Below are 22,413 nucleotides of genomic sequence, written 5' to 3' on the forward strand. Positions count from 1 at the left end.
TGCATTGCCTGGGTGTGGATACAGTGGGGAGCAGGAGTCTCATTTCCATCAGAGGTTCCAGGAAGGTGAAGGACACGAAACAGGCTTCCTTGTTTTCTAATTTGCTTGCCCACAGGGGGAGTAAGACCAGAACAAGTATACACATGTGCACAAGTGTACATGAAAGAAATTCTAGAAAAGTTGTGAGAGAAGTACCAGAATCACAGGAGTATGAGTTTGAAAGCAGCAGTCTCTGTGCCACTCTCTGGATTTGCATCCTGTTTTATCTGAGCTCAGGTTAATTTTGGCCTGAGTATGCACAGCTTTCTTCTTCCCATCCTATATGTGTGGCCCATGACAATGATGTGACCTGTCTGTGTAGCTAAACCGAGGCTCACCAATTTCTTCAGCCAGGACTTGTGTGAAGGAAGGAGCTCTGCAGGGAGATGTGACATAAGTGGGACTGAATCCTAGATGGGCATCAAGAGGCAGGGGATCTGAGATTAAAAACTGGGCTGAAATGAAGTGATTATCTAAAATAAAGAATATTAAAGTGAAATCTATACTTACATTTTGCCCAACCAAGCCCCAGAAGGAGAACCAGAACTTGGAGTACAGCATCAAACCAAACTGTACACTGGGTCCTTAATCACTCTGTGAACAGCAAGTGCAATAAGATACAGTTTATACCAGCCTTCCACAGGAAGGAGAGCTGTCCTCAAATGCTTGAAAGATGAAAAATTAACATTCACAATCCTTGTTTCTGCTAAAAGAGGTAGTATAATTAGTCCTGTAGAAAATGAAGATGAACTTTTACTACTGAAGGACTTGTTTGGTTTGGGTTCTTTTTTCAAATTGCTTTGTTTTAAACTCTGCACTCAGGAAGATCTGTTCACAAGCTCAGCACAGAACCACTGAGAATCATTCATGAGACACTGGAAGAGTCTTCTGATTGGATTTATGGCTTTTTTTCTTTACTGTCTGACATCGTATGGAGTGATGATGATGAGAGTGATGAAGGTATTTGTAATGTAAAGACTTCTGTAACTGCTCTAACTGCTTTTTTACACGCATTAAAATGGCTTACTCAGCTTTTAACATCACAGACAAGAAGGTCAAACAAAAGGAAAAGTGAACATTGTTGCTAATAAAGCATCCAGTGGCTATTCCAATCAGTAAATTGGTCTCTTTGTTAGCTTTCATCTCATGTTTAATGTACTATTACAGAAAAGCTGTCAGAATTAAATATTATCATTAGTACATCTTGAAGAAAAGAAACTCATTTATATACGACTTCAAAGCCACAACCAAAATATGCATCAGGATATTGCTTCGGAGAATGGAAATGACTATTTTCTTTTAATCAGCAAGAATCTAAAGAACCCTGGAAAATATTCAAGATGCATCAAGAAATTTAGAACTTTTTTCAATCTGACATATTGATACTGGGGCAATATATTGAAATGAAAAAAAGATGTAACATTTCAGCTGAACTTACGGGATTTTGGATGGCATATTGTAAATAATTCAGTTTACCAGAAATTATTTTGCCATTGTGGTACCATTCTTCATCTGACATTATCAGATAAAGTAACTTGGTAATATTTTGATTTTGGAAATAACTCTCTTTCTGTTAATAAAAAACAAAAGCCAAAACAAAACAAAAAAATAAAACCTAGTTCCCCAGTATGAGCAGAGACTGCTCACTGTCAGTAGTGGATCATCATGTCACATCATATTGGTCATTCTGACAAGCGATAAGTTTGGGAGTGACATCTCCATTTCACGGTAGTTTATTTTATATTCCATTTGGCTACACCAGGATATAATTAAAAAGTGACATGTACTGAAACTGACTTCTACCCATTTGTACAGAAACCTGAGATATTACCAAGTGTTTACCTTTTAAATATGTGCATGAGCTTTTTATATTAGCATCGTTTATGAATGCTAATAGATAGGCTGCTACATGTGAGTCTGTGAGTTGGGCATCCTATTCTGAGATATGATTTATAACTAGCAGAAAGCCAGTCTCTCCTAAGGGTGACAAAGAGAAAAGATGAAAAATAGAGAGCTTGGTAAAATTTGATCAATGTGCATTTTCAGGATTTCATGGGTCCCAAAGCATGTGCAAACTTTCAAACACTCGAGTGTCTAAGTGTTAATGGCAGTAGGAAAAGTCATAAAATACCTGACAGACAAAAATTTGAGATCTGATGTTCGCTAGATTTGGAAACCTTAGCTCTGGCAGTGTTTTGCCCAAGTGGAATTTCATCATCAACCAGGAGTGAGAACAGGCAGCAAGGCATCTTACTGCACTTTATCATAAAAATTAAGTGCTTTGAGCACCCTGCCCACTCTGTGCTGCAGTCAGTGCAGCTAAAGCTGCACACTGGCCAGTCATTCGGGATCATTCCTTCAGATTCCACGTCCTACATGGAAGTGCAGTAACACATGGCAGCAATCAAGTGCTTATAGTTACACTGAAATGGATTATTTTTTGCCTTGGCCATTGCTAAATATTCAGTCTTGCTTAATTTAATATATACTTTATTTGGAATTTAAAAAGAACCAGTGAGCCTTTCCTTACAATGTGGAAACACACATAAAGTGAAGCAAATCTTTTATTGTAGTCACAAGTTAATATTCAGAAGCACAAATAGAGATTTGGATATTTCCTAAGTTACTACTGAACCTTGAATTTATCTACCCCAAACTGTATAGCAAGTTAGATTTTTAATGAAAAATTCAAAATCTCAGAATAGATGCTTGTCATTTAGCATATAAAGAAGAAGAAAAAAAATTTTTTAAATAAAATGAGCCAACATTAAAAAAATGTGTTGTTTTTTGGTTTTGTTTTTTTTTTGTGAGTTGTTTTGGTTTTGGTTTTGGGTTTTTTGTTGGTTTTGTTTTGTTTTGTTTTGGTTTGGTTTGGTTTGGTTTGGTTTGGTTTGGTTTGGGTTTTGTTGGTTTAGGTTTTTTTTAATCTTTTCTCTGATACCTGTTTTTTCTTTTGGTTTAGGTGAAGTGGAACCTTCTCTGAGAAAAGGTTGGTCAGTTGCTTAATAATAGAGGGAAAATATTTTGTAATCTTTTAAAGAATTAACTGTATATCTGTAATATAAACTCTGACAATAGTTACATGGCAGTCTCCTAGCATTTTCAGTTGTGCTCCAGCAAACCTCCTAAATTTAAAACATAAAAAATAATATTTACTGAGCCGTTTGCGGTAAGAATTTTTAAGAATTCTTTACTATTTCATTATTAATTTGCTATTCATTATTCTTTATTATTTAATTATTAGAGAAAATGTGAAAAATTTTAACATAAAAATAGAATTACAGAAATGTTATTTAAACCCTTGTCATTGTTGTGGGACTTCTGTTAATGCAAAGGAGTTATATGAATGTTTGAATAGAAATAAAATTCAGGAATAATAATATGGAAAGTATATTTAGTGAGAAATAATGATGAGGTAGTGTCAAGAATTTTACCTGAAGCCAACACAGGCCTCTAAAGAAAGGACTGTGTCCTAATCTTCAGAAAAAATTACTTAGTTATCATTGAATTTTTAAAGCAGACTAGTGAAGGAAGCAAATTATGTTATAATCTTTATGGATATTGAAATTGTTTTGCTGAAACATAAAACTTATATTCAACTTCTATTAAATCAAAATGCAAATGTATTAGAAGGCTGGAATTACTGATGATAGAATGTAAATCTTTTCAAAACTAGGGCATGTTTTTTCTCCATATTTAGCAAAGCTCGAGAATAGCAGGATGTGTAAGCAGCCCTATGTAAACTGAATTTGCATCCATCAACTTCTCAAGGGGTAAACGCCCATATTGAAGGATCTAGCACCCCAGTTGCTTCTGACATTACAATCCAGTTTTCTCTGAAGTTAAATGGAACAGGATCAGGCTTCTACTTAATGAAATAATCTGTCAATCTCAACCTGTACTCCAAGGAATTAATAGACTTGAAGACAAGGAGCAGTATTCTTTCTATTGACGACTCCTCATGTTAGGAAAACTTAGTGTAAGAAAAGATTCCCTCCCTTTACTTCATCTGTAAGAACTGTAAAACCATCAGTCTTGTCTCATTTCCCATAGAGAAAGGTGTGTTTTTAATTTTGAGGAAGGTGCACAGAGCTGTAGCACATTGTTGGCAAGGATGTACACGGGTGGAATGCGTCTTCTCCCAAGAGGCCGGTGCAGGGGCCAGGCTCTCAGTGCTATCACTTCATGGCTAGGAAGGCATAATCCATAAAATCACTATGGACAGCACCACGCTCAGCATTGCAATCCCTTCTCTGGGAATCAGTTGGGTGCTAAGCCCCAGCTAGGGGATAACAAGGGCGGGACAGACTCCCCTTTCAAGGCTCTGCAGAATCCCGGCTACGCAGTGGAGGTTTGGCTCAGGAACAAAAAGGCAGCAGCACAGGCCCTGGGGTGGAACTGGGGTAGCTTTATTCCATGGCAAAACTCCCTGAGTCCAGGATCCCAGGACCCTGAACGGAGGGCAGAGGCCAGTTTATAAACAGGGGAGGTCTCAGGGGAGGATACACTCCTTAACTAATCCAGAGAACTGGGGGTGGAACACAAGGCGGGGAATACAGCGTGCAAACCAATGGAGGATTTCAAGGGAGAAGAATGGCTTAAGTAAACTAATGGGGTTTAGAAGGATACAAAACTGGCAAGGAAGTTTCTACAGGGAAGGGCAGGTTTGAGGAGGGAATGACACTTAATGGAAGGAGAAGTAAGGAGGGTTCTGGGGAAAAGGGTAGGGATAAGGGGGGTTAACAACTGGGAAGGGGTGGGGGGGGTTTAAACTTGTCAGGGAGCTGTCGGTAACAAACAGAAAAACCATCACTTAACTGAACTGAATAACAATAAGGGAACTAGTTTTAGAAACACAAGATACAAAATGAGGGGCTTGTGCCACTCTATAGACGGGGGGAGGACAGTACAGAAGGATTGCAAAACCACAAATTAAACAGTGAATATGCTAAAGCAATCAGTGACATAGGCCTTACCCATTGGATTGGGGCAGAAAGATGTAGAAACAGAATTCAGACAAGCCATCTAAACAAACTCAAGGCTGCTTAAATTGTAAGCAACTGGAAGTTATTGTATGTAGATTGTTTGGACCTAAAATCGCTCCATCCAAAGAGCTGAGTATCTAACTGCCAGCTGGGAATGTTTCCTCACTATTCAAAGCTCCTGGTTCTGGACATGAATCCTGAGAGGGTCTTCTATCATTGGTATAAAGGAAATGGACAAGAACCTGGTGGTTTCTCCTGATCTGGTACCTTACAGGATAATGCAGCCACACAGATGTGAAAAAGCCCAAATTCAAAAAAGCTTCACCTTCCTGAACAGTAAAACAAAATTTTGAGTGGGCTTTTCCACTTCCTGAGTGTGTGCTCAAGGTTCTCCCTCTGTCTTTTAGAGTACAAGCATTCCCATGCTTGTGTCCCTGCACAGCACTTTCTCCTGACTGTGCCTGCTGAAGATAGTGCCCCTTTCTGTCATGAGTATTGCCACAAGCTTTCACATTGCAACATCCTCAAATAACTTACCATCTCCAGGTGACTGGAGGTCTCCATTTCATCCTGGCAGCCAGGATCTGGTCTTGTTTATACTTGATTTTGTCACTTCTTTTACTGAGCTACAGAAATACAACATTTGTGGCCTGAAGCCACGAGTCCCTTGGAAATGCCAGCGCAGAGTCCCGCACGTGTCCCCTCAGTGACTGACGCCTCTCAGCCCCTCAGTTGTTCCTGTGCCTCTTCAGACTTCACTTAAAACTGAATAAACATCAAGGAGCTTCATTGCTGGGGTCTAAGGCTAAACTGAAGCTTTCTGAGAGCTCTGTGGTGTAGTCTGTTGAACAGCCTTTCTCCTTGGGCACAGTGAAATTCTCTCCCAGCACTGAAGGTCGTGAGAGCAGAAGGCAGAGCCCTGGGAGGTGAGCTGAGGGCTCAGGTGAGCTCCTGCAGGTAGCACTCTCACAATCATCACAGTCTGTTCCCCTGAGCTCAAGGTGCAGATCCCTCCAAGGAGCTTTTCTCAACTAATTTGTGCTGTCATTTACATGGTCCAGAGATTAGACTTCCAGAAGAAAAGCTTTCTAAAACCAAACCAAACAAAATAAGACACAGAATTGGTGATTCTTTTCATGTTGCTGCTGTTAGGGCTGGACCCATAAGAGGACCATCTATACAAATAGATCTGGGGTTTTTTGGGTGCCAAAACATTAGTTTGATTCATGAAATTAGAAGCAAAGCTTTTGGTTATGGAATTTTACCTTCCTACTTGTAAGGGCCATTTCTGCATCAAAATCCCTTCTACTCTCTGCAGCAATTTCATCTATAGCTTTATGAAAGATCCTTCTTTAGGTGACACTGAACATTCTTTAAGTGGCATTTCAACATTCTAAACAAGAAAAAAAATACCAGTGAGATTTTGTTGTCTCCAGAATATGAACAAACTGACATTTTTTCATATTTTTATGGAAAACCTCTCTCAAATTTCACTCTGGAAATGTGCACTATGGTTGCTGTGCCTGATATTTAGGTGTTTGTATTGGATCTGACTCAAAGTTATTGTGTTATTCATGAACAGAATGAGAATTTTTGAAAAATCTCTGTGTCTGTTTTTAGTGAATGGACAAGCCTTCACTCTAGCAGCTTTTTTGAAGGCTAAAATGTTTGCATAAAATTTACTTTATAATGTAATATAGTAACTGGAAAAAAAAGATTGCTGATATCACAGTACAATTGTATATTGGAAAAAATTCAAGGGGTATGGCAAGGACATTGTCTAGCCATGAAAGAGGAAAAGTCTAATCATAATTATGATCCCAAAGAAAGCAAAGATCACTTTCCTAGAGATCTAAATTAAAAGCAAAGATAATAGAAGTACAAGTAATGACAATGGGCTTCCACAGGCAATGGGATTAATATCAGTTTCAGAATCCTTTGAAGATATGAAAATATCTTTCAAGCACCTTTTTTTATTGCAATTATTTTTGCCAGTCCAAGTCTTATCACTAATATTTATCTTCAATAATTGGAAAAGAATGAACATTTAATATTGTCTGGAAAACAGTATTCTTCAGTGGACATAGAGAAAGATTATGCTGGAGGGGATTTTGCAGTCTTTAACAATGCATATTCTCAACATACAAAAACTATAGGGCATTTTCACAAATGGCAGAGAGGTACAATTCTTTCAGGCCTAATTTGCTTTTAGTTTCATTTTTTTCTATAATAATAATAGTTATGACTGATAATCTTATGCAGTTTTTCAGGGTTAGTTTCACCGTTAGAGGCACAATCTATTATTTGAGAGCTGCATGCCTGTATGTTTTTATTATAAATTATTGCTATAAAAAGAAAGTGGAGGGTGTTTTGTTTGTTTGTTTGTTTGTTTGTTTTTGTGGGCCCTTCTGGCCTCAGTTGAGAGTTTGGAAAAAGAGTTGACAAAACACAAATTTGGAAACAAAGATGTATAAATAGCAAAGAAGTACAAACATTTCAACACTGAGAACCATTCCTAAAAAGGTCTTTATTAAATTGAAAATAATTTTAATTCAATAAATACTATTCAGTTCAAAAGCAGAGAAAGAAATAAAGCACCATTGTGACAATTATTCATCTCTGTATTACCAAAAACTTTTATAATTGGCATTAGATTATTCTTACTGACAATAAAAAGAAACATTCCCTTCAGGTAGAAATAGATCTCTAATTTTCTGTGAGTTAGTCTATATGTGAGACAGAAAAATATGTATTTGACTTTTTTCTTAGGAAATGTGATTAAAAAATCATAAATTACGACAAAAAGCCAACACAGACTAGAAATTTCTGTTAAAGGTCTCAAGAAATTTTGTACAAGACAAATAAACTTTTTGGCAAAGCACCTTATCCATCTGTCCTCAGTTCAAATGAGAGTATCACTGTCAGAGTATTAGGCTGGTTATTAATAAGCTGAAGACACATCATGCTCTTAAAAGATATGTCAGCTTCTAAGGGGATTGTCAGTTACACTGACTCACCCTCAGCAGCTCTGGCCAAGGTGTAGCTCCCTCTATTAACCCCTTCTGCATCCCCAAGGTTAGGCTTGTCAGAATTTATTCATCACAATCTACTGGCTTGTTCAGGCCTGGGTATTGATTTGTGCTAACAAACAAAGTGCTCCCAAAAGGAAAGGTTCTCAGACCAGACAATTTCCTGCATGTTTTTTTTTTGGTGCAGTAATCAAATAAAGAAGGTATTAGTCCTACAATTTATCATGCATGTCGGACTGTTTTTTACTATTAAAGTACCTAAGAATATAGGATTAGACCAAAAGCTCAGATGACTCAGTGGATGGGACAGAAGTCCTTATTGCTGCCCTAGAGTGACCAGTGCAAATGCTCAGGAAGTATATCAGAACTATTAAAAACATAGTTTCAATTTCCCAAGAGATCTCTCCATACCCCAAGCATTTTCCCCAGTGAAGGGACACAGTGTTTGCATGGCTGTAATCCATCTACAGCTTCTGGTGAACCCAAGGCTACAGACAGTTTGGAAATGAGCTAGGGACAATAAATTCAGAATACCATAAATGAAACCTGAAAATTGTGTTAGCAGTGTAGTTGTCATATAGACATCTTAAAAAATAATTAGACAGTTCCATTCATCCCTAAAGTATATACCTCTTTGTACTGATAATGCCTTCTGAATTCAGTTTCTTTTATGTTGCTGCATGGTAATGTTCACTCCTCTGTATATGAGTTGCTATTAAAGATCTCACTAAAAGGCTTTTGCTGTTTCCCTAGGCTACATTTAACTATAAAGCATTTTACATATCTTTGTGTAAAGTACTCTCTGTGTTAAAAGATGGAAATCATTGATTGGTTCAGTTCTCAGATGTTAAAGTGCTTTTCCAGACATGGTTTGTTTTTCAGGTTTTTTATTTCATTTTTCATTTTCATGGCATCCATTTCTGTTATTAATGTTCTTTTAACAATTTCATCTGGTTTTACTTACATTGATCAGTACAGCAATTGCATATCCACCATAAAATAGCATTTTATAAAAGAAAGAAAATATTTTCCATATTACACAGATGAAAAAAGGCAATATACCACAAGGGTACAGGGATGTTCAATTATAGTTCTTTTGCCTTTTGCAGAATAGTGATTTGTTTTCAGCTTGAGCTGAAACTTTTCAATTCAAACTTATCAACTATATTTTAAAAGAAAAAGAGAGAATTGTGGGCTGCACAGCTTGTAGAGACCCTGGACAGAAGTGTTAGAAGAGAGGTTTGCAGCTGTTGAAGGTATCCTCTTAAATCAGGGAAAACCTTTAGTGAAGATATCCATGCAATCTTCATGGAAATCTTAATTTGTTCCCAGTAATGGAGCTCTGGGGATGGTCTCACTGAGAGGACAGGGTATTAAGCAGTCCCCCACTGGCTGGAGTCTGCTGTGCCTGACCTGGAAAATAAACAACTCTTCCAAAACTCAGTTAAAGCCGCAGCATCAAAGCTGGGGGCCTTGTATATTTCTGAGTGAACTCAGATCCCTGCACAGCTGCTGCTGTGCCAAGGAGAGGATGTAGCAATTGGAGCCCATGCTCATGACCCACAGAAACTTCTCTCTTCTGCATGCCAAGCCCCTAAAATAAAATTGATGGGATCCAATGTGATTGAATTTGCCAAGGACTGACTATTTACAGACTGATACAGTAAGGTAGAATCTGCAGAGTTCATGTTTTTGAAATCTTGGTAGAGTAACTGAGTCTGTGATCTCTTTTTATTGTATTTTTAACACCTTTCAAAAACAAAGAGAAAAAACCAAAAGACCCGACCAAACAACAATTAAATAGATTTGGATGGAAAAACATTTCCTTGGTGCTAATCAAAATTAGAGATTTTAGGTATAGTTGTATATATAATTTTGGTCTAAGAGGTCTACAAGCCTTGCCTACATTTTTTTTCTTTAAAAAATTACACTCAATTAAATGCAGACTGATAAAATTTGCTATGAAAAATATAATTTACCACTGGACCAGTAACACCTTGCAGACTGGCATCCATAAGGAGAAGCATGTCAAGACAATTTTATGTTCCACTGGTTTTGATCACGTGGCTCTATCTCTGATTTGTTTTTTGGTTCTTAGTTTTAATCAAAGTGCAAGTAAAATTCCTTTTTCTGATTTTAGAACCTAAAGGTACAGGACTGCTGTCTGGGAATGAAAAACACAACATTAACATCTTTATATATATTAAGAATAAAGCTTAATTTTATGTTAAAATTTATAGGATTGAAAACTTTTAATATCTTTTACTTTCAGTTCTTTCAAAAGCCCAGTCATTAAAAATCCATCATAATACCTGCATATGGTCTTCATGAAGAATGCCAGTCACACTTACAGGAAAATTAGTCAAAGATAATTGCAAGTACCTCCCTCTCTGTAAAAACTTTTCTGATAAGATATTGCTTTTCTGTTTCAAATGTAAACCTTACCAGAATAAAAAAAAATTAGAAATAATAATAATTAAAAAAATATTTGGGAAGAGAAGGGAAAGGAAGGGAATCCTCAGTTTAACAAGACAAATGGAATTTGACATGGCCCTTCCCTTCCCTTCCCTTCCCTTCCCTTCCCTTCCCTTCCTTCCCTTCCCTTCCCTTCCCTTCCCTTCCCTTCCCTTCCCGTCCCTTCCCTTCCCTTCCCTTCCCTTCCCTGCCCTTCCCTTCCCTTCCCGTCCCTTCCCTTCCCTTCCCTTCCCTTCCCTTCCCTTCCCTTCCCTTCCCTTCCCTTCCCTTCCCTTCCCTTCCCTTCCCTTCCCTTCCCTTCCCTTCCCTTCCCTTCCCTTCCCTTCCCTTCCCTTCCCAAAGAAGAAACCTTCATTCTCACTCTAACATGTAATTGCAATTTCCAAAGAGCTGGATAAAAAATTCTAAAATCATATTTAGCAGGCACTGTGATCTGGTTCCTCATGCTGTGGATGAGCGCACAAACTGTTCAGCATTTTCATTGATAAGAGCAATTTGTCCCCTGCTGCATTTTCAAGAACATTTACAAGACATGGCTTCAGGAAAAGTTATGCTGTACCCCAGCCTGAAGTTGCTTTGGGTCCCCAGAACAGGGCAAGATCTAACAGAACACTGGGGATAATACTGTGCTACTGGCCAGCTGGTAGGGAAGTCACCAGGATAAGCCATGTATGTCATTCAGGCTTTCCAACACTGAATGCTGGTAATTAAGGTCTTCTGTTACACTGCCTTTGGTTCCTGGACATGGACACAATAAAAAAATGCACCAGTTTAATTCCCCAATCAATTATTTCCTGCTTGCTTTTTTTTTTTTTTTTTTTTTTTTTTTTTGTTTTTTTGTTTCTTGGGTTTGAGGTTTTTTTGTTGTTTTTTTAATTTTTGTTTGTTTGGGTTTTTTTGTTTTGCTTTGGTTTTTGGTTGGTTGATTATTTGTTTGTTTGTTTATTTTTCCCTGCACTTTTTTCCTGTTGCAAGGTGATTTTTGGTTTTGCTGTGGGTGTTTTGCCTGTAGAGCACAGCTACTTGATGTATCAGCAGTCAGATAGAAGTTGCTCTCATGCACAGCTTCCTTTCTTCTCCTCCTAGCCCCGCAAGGATAACTGTCACCCTCACCAGCTGGCACTATCTAGATTAAAAATAGACATCAGCTGCACAATTCCAAATTTCTCCTGAGGATACCAACAGCAAGAGAGTAGACTTTAATTCTTCACACAGACAACATCTAAAAACACATTAGAAATGACATCTCTCCCATCTTCTAAAGCTCTTAACACCACTCACTCTAGCCTTGCCCTCAGTATCAGTTTCCACCAACTCTTCAGGATAATCAGCTGCCTGCTACCAATTAGTCCTGATAAACTAGCAAGGATAGAGCCCCACTGAATTTCTGGCAATAGCTGTAAGGATTTTAACTGCTCTAAAGCAAATTATTAACCTCTGGCTCACCAGACTCTGATTTGGACTAATTTTCCTTTTCATGTTGAGATAGTTGTAAGAGAGAGAATGTCAAAGCACTGAAGGTGTAAATCGCTGTGTTACCTGGAACAGCTGATGAGAAAGATGACCAGCTGGTAAAATTTGTTAGGGAAAAAATCTGTTCTCATTTCAAAGAAAATTCCATCTGCTTAATTATACCTTTAAAACACTAGATATATTAGAACTACATTCTTTCTTCACTGCAGTATTTAAGTACAAACGGGTTGGCTTTAAGCATGGAGGGTAATGTTAAATGTCGGGTTCAGAGGAAAATCCCCAGTTCCTTGGCTGACTTTCTGGGTTATCTTGGGTAAAACATTCTTGTGTTTCAAATGGAGACTCTTTTTTTCCTCGCTGTCTCTTATATCCTGGACATTTTTAATATGGTTTTGGGGATTTTTTTAAAGGTATATTTCATCTGTAAGATGGAAACTCAGCAGAGGGTGAGGTGTAGGTGCTATTTCAACAATATGAGAATGCTACTCACCATTTTATTCTCTAATGAAGCAAGATGCAAGGCTGTGCTTTCTCAGTAGGAGAAGAAATGCATCTCTCTTAAGTTTGAACTCCTGTGTTACAGAAATGAGATATTTATATCATGTTATAGCTCCATGTGGTACCTAAAGTAATTCATGTAGGCTAAGGCTCATGGATGCTATTCTAACACAAAAAAAATTAAAACAGCTGAGACTAATGCTACCCATTTTACTATGTTATAAAAAAGGGCATAACAAAAAATCAAAATCAGAAACACAAAGGCAGACAAAGAAGGGAACCAGGAGCCAGGAGAATCTCCTTATGCCCTAGTATGAGGAGCTGTGCTCTTCATTCACACTGATGTAAACCTGCACAGTGCTGACCCTTTAGTTCAAACAAATTCAAGGGGCTGAATTTATTTTCTCCCATCCTGATCTTCCTGGAGCCAGAGTGCACAGCCAGTGCAGTGCTCTCAGTAGACACTGTCAACTGCTGTTAATGAAAATTAGCCGGGTGAGGGGTGGGGAAGCTGCTGCCCAGACCCTCTTGCTCAGCAGGGATTTCCAGTAAAACTTCCTGCAATACTGATCCTCAGCTGACTGGTAAGGTCTGTTTTGGGTCAACAGGACAAAGATAAATTAGCCTGACAGCAATATAGTCGTGTGTGTGTCCTTTCAGCATCTTGAAATGGTCAGTGAGAGGATTCCTAGCTTTCCTTCTTGGACCTGTTTAAAATAATCACCCTGCATGTTCTCTATGTCTGCACAAGACCTGGGGTCTAGAGAAATTAGCATCAAGCAGTATCCATATTTAAGGAAATACTTATCTATTCAAAACCCAAGCAACATAAGGGGAAAGATATTTTTCCATGTCTGCCTAATAATTTAAGAAAACAAACAATGAAATACAGCTTTTAAAATACATACTCCCTTACAATAATTTAATAAACCGTGCTGTCACCTCATAAAGAATGGTTGCTGTGGTGACAAAGATTATCCTTGCTGCTGCTTGATTCTGTCATTTTTCTAAACATGAATTCGTAATATTTAGGATTTATTAACCATGTGTCACACTGATAGAGATGAATTACATGCTTTAAACTGGCCATGTAAGTCCTCTATGATATTACAACCACTTTGTCAACTCAGCAATAAGATATAATGTGATTACTACAAAATTAAAGCTATTTGTCATAAAAGATGAAGCACAGAGTATTAGAACACTCATAAAACAACAACAAAAAATCTCCAATAATCTGTTTCCTGATTTTAAATACTTCGAAGTTAACAAATAGTTGCTATTTTCTGTTTTGTAAATTGATTCAGTTTAGCTTATATGAAGACTAGATTTATTTGTACTGGGAAAATTTGGGATGTAATGTGTCAGAATTGATGTGATCCAGGCTGCACTTTTTAATGATGGTTCAGACTGTAATGGGAAGTTTGTGAAGAGACCTTAATGATGGGACACTTTGCAGTGTGTAAATGCATATATGCACATACTTGTGTGTTAAGAAGATATACTTCACTTCTAGGAATTTGTGTATGTTTTCTTTGTGATGTGTGGTATCCTAATTGTAGCAGAAAATTAGATGAGATTCTTAGTGTGGCTGTCTGAAAAGGTATTTTTTTGTGCAACTTACTGGAATATTTGTTTGAAGCAAGCTTCACTACTGATACAGTGTGAGCCTGATTTAAATAACCAGCTCTAGATCCATTGCTCCATACATATTTTCCAAACTAGCTGTAATTTCCCTAAATCAAAAGTAATTTTAAAACTTTTTTTTAATATCAAGGATTTATTCTTATTTTATACTTATTTTTTTTCAAGAAAAATAGGCCTTTTCTCTGTAGTGAGACACATAATATATAGTAGAAATGCAGCAGAGCTGAGGCATTTTAAAGCAAGCAAGGACTATATGTCTGTGTGGCTCTGCCTGAAGAATATGATTTATTCATATTCATCTCAGTGTGTAGGGTGACCTCTTGAACTGGGTGAGATATGTCTCCACTGAACGTTGCAATGCAGAGGAAGTGACTCAGCTTCCTTTCAGTCCCCTGAGTCAGTGTTTGAAGGCAGTGGCACGGAAAAATGCTCAGATGTGCCCAGAATTAGGGAGCAGTATTCCATCTGTTACTGTCTTGCACCATTCCTACCACTTATGCTACCTAAAGTCGACCATGTAGCTATGAAGGCAAAACAAGTGGAAAGAGTTTGAAAATCCAGCAACAGGATTTTCTCAGTTGACAGAAATAAAATATCCTCACATATTTGAAAGAAAAATAATCCAGGCTCAGCTGAAACACAGTAAATCAGTGGAGTATATTTCTTCCTATTCTCACTCTTTGGGTTTTATAGAACTACAAATGAACTGCCACCCAGGCTGAAAAGAGCAAGATGAGAACTGAACAAAAACTTCTTTTAGCCCAATGACATCATATAATTAGCTTAGTTATGTTTCCATACATTAGTGGTTAACAGTGATGTATTTTACCCTTTGTTACTCTTTATCTCAGTGAAACAATATTCTCTCTCTGTCTGAAGACAACATGGCCTGATGCCATAGAATAGCTATGTTTTTGCAAACTACACACAATAATTATTTCAGATACCAAATACTATACAATAAAAACATTCTGCATTATTTTCAAGGGCTTATGTAAACATCTGGGGAGGGAAAATTCCATTTTCAACTACATTTCTTTGGCAATGTGTATCCTGAGAAAATTACTAAGTTTGTAAAGTGAAATATTTCAGTTGTCTTCAACAGATATTAGAGTAGATTCTTAGACTTGAGGTGCAATATAAATAGCTTTTCCTCTGTTGGATTAATTTTGGGGTCAGTGTTCTTGTTATTTAGACCCTGCAGACCACAGGTAACACTGAAACACAAGAAGTCATCTCCCACAGAGTCTAGTGAGATTTGCATTTGCTTTTGTCAAAAACAAATTTCATACAGTATTTTAGAGCGGTTTCCTTCTGCAGGAAATATGTGCACAATATGTAACCCAGGCACTCTGTATGGACTTAATGACTTCATTGCACAGCTAAAATAAATGCTCTTTAAATTTCTACAACTGTGGGCAAAGAGGGCTATGCGCATTTGATTCAATTCTGGTTTGCTTTTTCAAAAATTCAGCATTTTATCTTTTTTTATGTTATCCTGGTTTTGACACAATAAGGACAATAGAAAAAAGATTTATATGGAGGTATATAGCCAAAATTTAATATCAGTATTACAGCTGAAAAAAATTTGCTCAAAAGGGATGGCATAACAAAGGCAGATAAATACTGTACCCTTTCCTCCTCTAAGAAGACAGTTCTCAGATTTTGGTGTACAGCATGATCAAAATGAGTCATTCTCTGAGACAATCCCTAGCTTGGGAACTTTTTTGTCTTTGCAGTTTGTATAGAGCATTGAGTCTACCTTTTGTAGATACCAATTCAGTATGTGAGCTTTAAAAATTTTAGAAAATGTAGTGAAAAGACCATTTTTTCCTTCCAAAGGTGATTTGGAAAACATAAAATATTAATCTTGGTAAACAACTCAAGATAAATACAAAAAATGTTTAGCAAATAATGTTTTTCTGAATCATGACCAACACGTGTTACTGTATAGCTGTTACAGAAAAGCAAAAGTTATTCTTGCCTTTAAAAGCAGTTGTATGGCTCAATTAAAAACAGAATAATTATTAAAGACATTTAATATTGTGATTTTTATCCATATGTATTGACTATGTGTATATATAAAATTGAACTATATTGTATGTAACTCTGACTATGCAGGTGAAAAACCATGGTGCAGCCATAATATTTTAAGCACTTTTAAATTCTTTTTTAATATGAGAATACATTTGATATTTTTTGTGTGAAAGTTATTTTAATATTGACAAATCTCCATTGCATTTTTTTCCAGAAATTCAAAAACAGAAAGCAGAGAGACCTGAAAAACGAACACCAACGAAGGGTAACTGATTTTTTTGTCTGTTTGCCCACATATATTTGTGTAACATCCAGTGTCTTTGTAAACTACATAATTTTTGTTTGTTAACTTGGTTAACTGCTGCTGTTGTATCACAGAAACATTCAAAAATCAGCTGGCACAGACTGCAAATGATCAAAAATTCATATATACCTTAGCATTAGCAAAAAAAATGTCATTTTATGCTTGTGTAGCTAGATTGAAAATGCACATTCGTAATAAGATTCTTCTGCCCAAACTTTTCCGGAAATCTTTTTTCTAGTAAAAGTGCTAGAAAGCTGATGAACTTCCTCTGGTGCAAAAGGCATGAAGTGTGTTGGGCAAGGAAAAAAGTAAATTTATAGGCCAGTGGGTGCCATCCAACTTAGGAAGTCGTAGCTAAGAGTGAGCCAGGTGTGTATCAGAGATAAGAAAACTTCCATTTTAAGAACCTGCTCTTTTTCAGACTGTTTAATCTCCTATAACTTTCACTTTCCAAAAATGCACAGAGGAACTGGTTTGGACTGGTTTTCAGAGGTCATATAAACAAAGGTGTCTTCTGGGATATCTGAAGGGGTTTTTTGCCTAACAGAGTTCCTCCATAAAGGCTTGGCCACATAAAACTTCATGAGCATCCCTCTAACACACCAGTGCTCAGCTTGATAGTGGCAGGAGAAAGAAAGAAGGAGACTTATTAAAAATATTGTGTGTACACATACACCCTCCCTCATGCAATTGTATTCATCTCTATGTGTATTCTTAGTGTGGTTTTATAGTATTTTACACCTCTGTAAAATGTTTTTATAGTGTTTTTCAGGTACAGTTCTGTGCTAATCAGAGTCATCTGAACTGACTAAAACTGTTTCCAAACTACTTAATAAGTCATGTTCTATCAAAATGAATTTTTTAGGATACCAGGGGGCAAGCCAGGCAATAATGAACTCAGATCCATTAGCAAGGATTCCAGTTAAGGTTTTTTCAAGAAAAGTAATCGTAAAACACAAATGATGTTGCAATCTTGACCAAAACAGCCTCTTGTGTGACATTTCATCTACACAAAAGTGCATTTCTTTACACAAAATAATAACAACATTGCAGAAATTATTACAAAGAAACTATAAGTTGCCAGGAAAAACAAGTGTTCAGGTGTCATTAGTTAAATCCCATTATTTATGTGCCTGATAATGTAGTCTCTAGTTATACAATCAGTTGCTGAAGCACAAAATAAATGTTTTTTTTCTCTATTTTGTTTTCATGTTTTATACCAACAATGCAACTTGTACATAGAAGGAACAATGACAAGAAAACTTCTGTCTGACCCCTGTCTACAGTGTGATAAAAGCATGAATCCTTGGGGAATTTTACTGTTACCTTCTAAAGTACCTTCAGGAAATATGCACAAAGACAGTCTTTTATTGTTTTTAACAGACAAAAAATCCAGAAGTAAAATTAATATTTTTAATAGTAAGAAATGGAAAAATATTTTTGCCTTCTGCCCAACATGTGGGAGCACTAGAGTTTAAAAAGTAATTTAATTGTATTTTTTTTAAATAGTCAAATCCTCTGAGTACAACTCCCACAGTTTACAAGGGAGTTCAGTCTATAAGCCTCATTTTTGAAAGATTGAAGTGAAATATGAGGAACAGTTATAATGAATAAAAATCCCAGATGGAAGTGACTGAAATTAAAAGATTTAAACAGTATTGAGAGCTGGGCAAACTGGTGTCCTAAAATTTGCTTTTAATTAAATATTTTGATAAACTAGTAGCAATAATATCTATTTCAATTATTGTAATAAATTTAATCCTGGAAAGAAGAAATACTCTGAGAAATAATTTCACAAAGCCATTGGTCATGCTTAAGAGCCCTGAAATCAAATTATTTCATGATAGCATGTACACATAAGGACAAGTTCACTACAAATTAGGGGCTTTCCAATTTGGTATTTGAGGTATTAGTAATTTCATGAATGCAGTGGCACCTGGACTGCATGACCAGGAGCTTGATCAGCCAGCAGGGGTACAAGGGATTGATTATCTTTCTGTACACAACTCTCCTGAGTATCTAGATGTTGTGTTCTAGACAGATTTTGCAGGACTTTGAGTTGCTTCTGGAGTCTGCGTAAGAAATAGGTGATATAATTGTTATTACTATGACTACCAATAAGAGTTAATTACACATTATTTTGGCAAAAAGTAAGAAAAACAGTAAAAAATATTGAGATAAAAGTACATGTTTATACAGAAGGTCCAATGACAATTTCTGATTTTTATGGAAAACTGATCTCACCAGTGAAGTGAATTGCCCTGCAATTCTGGGAAATAGCTCTAATTAAAACAGGCATTGAGAAGGAATGGGAAAATGTTTATTTACTGTATGACATTTCCCAAAATCACTTCACTAATACATTGCTATTGGGCTGAGGTATGGAAGAAAACAATGTAATGATGGTTAATTTGCTGTAGCTGGAAGACAAAGTATTTGAGGCAGCTAAATAGATAAATAGAGCTAGATCCTACAAATCCTGGTGTTCTAGAAACCCACATAATTTCACCAAGTTAATAAATTAAAAGTCATATTTCATACACAGACAAATCTGTCTTGCCCGATTTCTCAAGGTACAGCTACAACTACTCCTGCATTAACTTTAAACTGGAGAACATGGTACAGATGGCAGCACAGCTGTAGTTCCCTTATATTATGTATTTGGACCTGGGAGTCTGTGCCCCTCTCCAGACCAACCCCTTTTTTTTCAGCATTCCTTCAGGAAGAATTAAGTTGTAGCCATCTAAAGTCTCTTTGCTTCCGAATGAAAGCATCCAGGCAGAGATTTAATGCTCTCTGACTAATGCACTCTAACTTCATTGTATTAGTTCATTTATCTTAACTTTCCTGAGAGTGCTGCTCTGTAGACAAGCACTTAGTCTGTTAGCTGGAGCAAGCAATCTCTGCTTCATGCTTACTGCACTCATCACCTGGCTTTGTACTAAGCAGCAGACTTAAGACTTACTCAGCTGGAAACTATTTTTGCTTCTTTTAGGTACAGAAGTTGTGCCTTACTACAGCTCTTCTTTTCACACTTTCTGTTTTGGAAGGTGAAATGTCTTTGTTGGAGAACTTTATCCAAGAAAAACTAAGTCACATCCCCCTTCACAGCCTTCAATTTGATGCAAATAAAATCTGTTCTGATGATTGAAATTAGGAAAATACTCTCACATACATACAATGCTTCTTATTTTATTTTTTTGTGAAGTAGATAGCAATATTAATTTTGGAATGCATTGGTAAATTACCTTAAAATTTTCCATTATAAGCTTCTATTTTAGATTATTTATAAATTTATCACACTCCAGTCACTTAGCATGAGATTTCCCATGTTCATCTTTTTGCCTCAGGCTGAATTTTCATTCAAAGACATGCAAAAATGTTTCAGCAATTTCCAAAATCTAGGTTAGTGGAAATTAGGTTGGGGTGTTATATTTTTTCCAGTGTTAATATCATTTCAGTCTGAGCTTATGACTTTTTGGTATTTGCAAGTAACTCCAGGAAAATTTACTTTAAATTTTAGCTTCCACAATTGCCATAAATCTACTTGATTTTAAGTCTAGTTGCTATTTTTCCTTATGGATGTCACCAGCATCCTAGTAGCAAAAGCAATAAAAGAGGCAATCTTTTTACTACGAAAGGTGTCATAAAGCTAATAAAATAGTTGAATTCAAGTCGAATGAACAGCTTTAGTTTCATCATTTTTCAGCTGAAGAGTGCGTAAGTAATCTTAAAACATTTTTTTATGTTTGTGCTCTTTCTTCCCTTTTTTTTTAAATGGAAAATAAAATACAATCAACTCTCATTTTTTTTCACAGAAACATGGCAATAAGGCCAGCCTGGCTAATTCTAAAATTGAATGCTTGCACCTAGAATTCTGGGCTTCAGAAAGAGCATGTATTAAGCCCTTGACAAAGAAAAATATATCCAAGTTACAAAATATGGAAATGATCTGTAGACAGTGATGTATTTTCTATGACAGAGCTTTTATAACTACATATGAAGTTGAACATGAAAATATTTCAGGGGAGAGTTAATATGCTAAGAAACATCAGATTTAAATTTGTCAGAACAAAAGCTTCTGTGGATTTTGTTGGTCTTGTGACTGAAGAGTCAAAAATGGCCAGTGATCACAGCCCTGAAACATGAACACTTTAAATTTTGGCAGCACCTGCCTTTCCCAAGTAAGGGAAGCCACAGCTCCGACCGTGCCCATAAGAGGTAATGATAAACATTACAATCTGAGATTAGCAACCTCTGAGGCTATGGGGATATCAAAACACAGGATAAGGCTCTCAAACTAACCAGAGATCACCTTCAGCCTATAATTGGGAAGAGAAAAATAGCTTATGCTTATGCCAGCCTGGTCTCTGCTTATCCACATTCCAGGCTCCCTGCCCAGATACATCAAGTTCCTTTTCTTTCTCAAGAAGGGGCCAGCTGATCCCTTCTTCATGTTTTAATATTAGTATTTCCTTGCATTTTTGCTCTTTGCGTCACTTTGAGGATGTGAAACAAATTTAAACTAGATTTTTCTGTCCACTTTCAGGTCTACTGTCATTCAATTCAGTTAGTGTTATTCAAGGCTCATTTTAAGGGTTTGCTGTGTGGGTATGGGTTTTGTTAGTTTTGATTTCTTTTGGGTTCTTTGGTTTGTTTTTCTGTTGTTGTGTAGGTTTTTTCTCAGATCATGAAATGAGGAAATTCTATGGAAAAACTACTTCAAATTTTTAAAAACCCACAATAATCTCTCTTACAAAAGTCAGATGCCCTGTGGATAAAAACAAGCTTTCTGATTATCAATCTGTTCTGCATAGTTCAGCTGTATTTTTTGGCATGGAGACTGCAAGAGCTTTTGTCTGAATGTGCAGAAGCTCATGTTTCACTCACACTGACCATCACATTGTTTGCAAAACTCTGCTGTTGATCCTGACAAAACTGACAAAAGTGTTTAGGATAGCGCCAGCATCTGCTAATACAAATGCAAGATGTAAAAGCATGCTACAATTTCTGCAAAAATACTCAGATTGGAGAAGGTTTTTTTTCTTGGTGTGCTCCTAGATCTGCTAAAGCATTTTAATGAGTTGCAGTCTGTAATTCATTCAATAATACATTGCTGGTGCTGCTGTTTTCTTCACAGCCTGTTTTTTTAGTGTAAATTTGCTGTCCACATTCTTTAAAGACTTCAAAATATCTCTCTTCAATCTTTTTCAACTGTATGGCTGTTTGTTATCACACTAATTTACTTGTTATGACTAAAAATGAATGTTGGATAATCCAAACACATACAAGACCTAATGAATTTACTGAGTGTTCTGAATGATTTTTCCTAATGGCTACAGCCTGCTTTTTAACGTGGAAACACTCAGCCAACAAAAAAGTGCTTGCATTTTTGTGAAATGGCATTCACTGCAAAGCTGGTGAAATGAATGGATACAAAAGAACAATGTGCTTGTTTATAAAGGTCACCGTCTTCTAATCAGAATTTGTTTTACTTTTTCCCAGAAACCTGGGTACAGAAAAGAAAACAATATTTCCCTGAAATTATGAAATGCTAATCTTTTAGTAGTATGGGTTTACTAAGAATAAAATCATTAGTACATGGGATTGAACCACTCCATAACATGGTCTGAGACCTAGGTGGGCCAGAGAGTCTCTGAGGACTCATGTTTGCCTGCCTCTTGCAGGACATGGAGTTGGTTGTGTTTTGAACAGCTGCTCATCCTGAGGTTACACTCTGATTAAAAGAGATGTTTTCTCTTTAATCCATCCTGTGAGGGAAGTGACAGCTCAAAATAAAGAAAAAAATAGCATAGAAAGCAATATGCTGGCCGGTTCTTTGTTAAGAATAGAAAGCAGTGCTGTCAAGGGCTGAAAATAATTTCCTCTGTCAGAAATCTAAGAGTCAGGGTGGTTGTGTAATGGG

The 22,413-nt window shown here is 36.7% G+C and overlaps 1 protein-coding gene across 1 annotated transcript in view; it reads left to right on the forward strand.

The window, feature by feature from the left end:
- Positions 1–22,413, forward strand: part of TRDN (triadin) — a 218,789-nt gene that overhangs the window by 42,243 nt on the left and 154,133 nt on the right. The window contains exons 3-5 of the mRNA XM_050973020.1: positions 862–999; positions 3,002–3,028; positions 16,398–16,448. Of these exons, the coding sequence (XP_050828977.1) occupies positions 862–999; positions 3,002–3,028; positions 16,398–16,448 (216 nt within the window). The remainder of the gene's footprint in view (positions 1–861; positions 1,000–3,001; positions 3,029–16,397; positions 16,449–22,413) is intronic.

The sequence above is a fragment of the Serinus canaria genome, chromosome 3, assembly GCF_022539315.1.
Source record: "Serinus canaria isolate serCan28SL12 chromosome 3, serCan2020, whole genome shotgun sequence".
NCBI lineage: Eukaryota > Metazoa > Chordata > Aves > Passeriformes > Fringillidae > Serinus > Serinus canaria.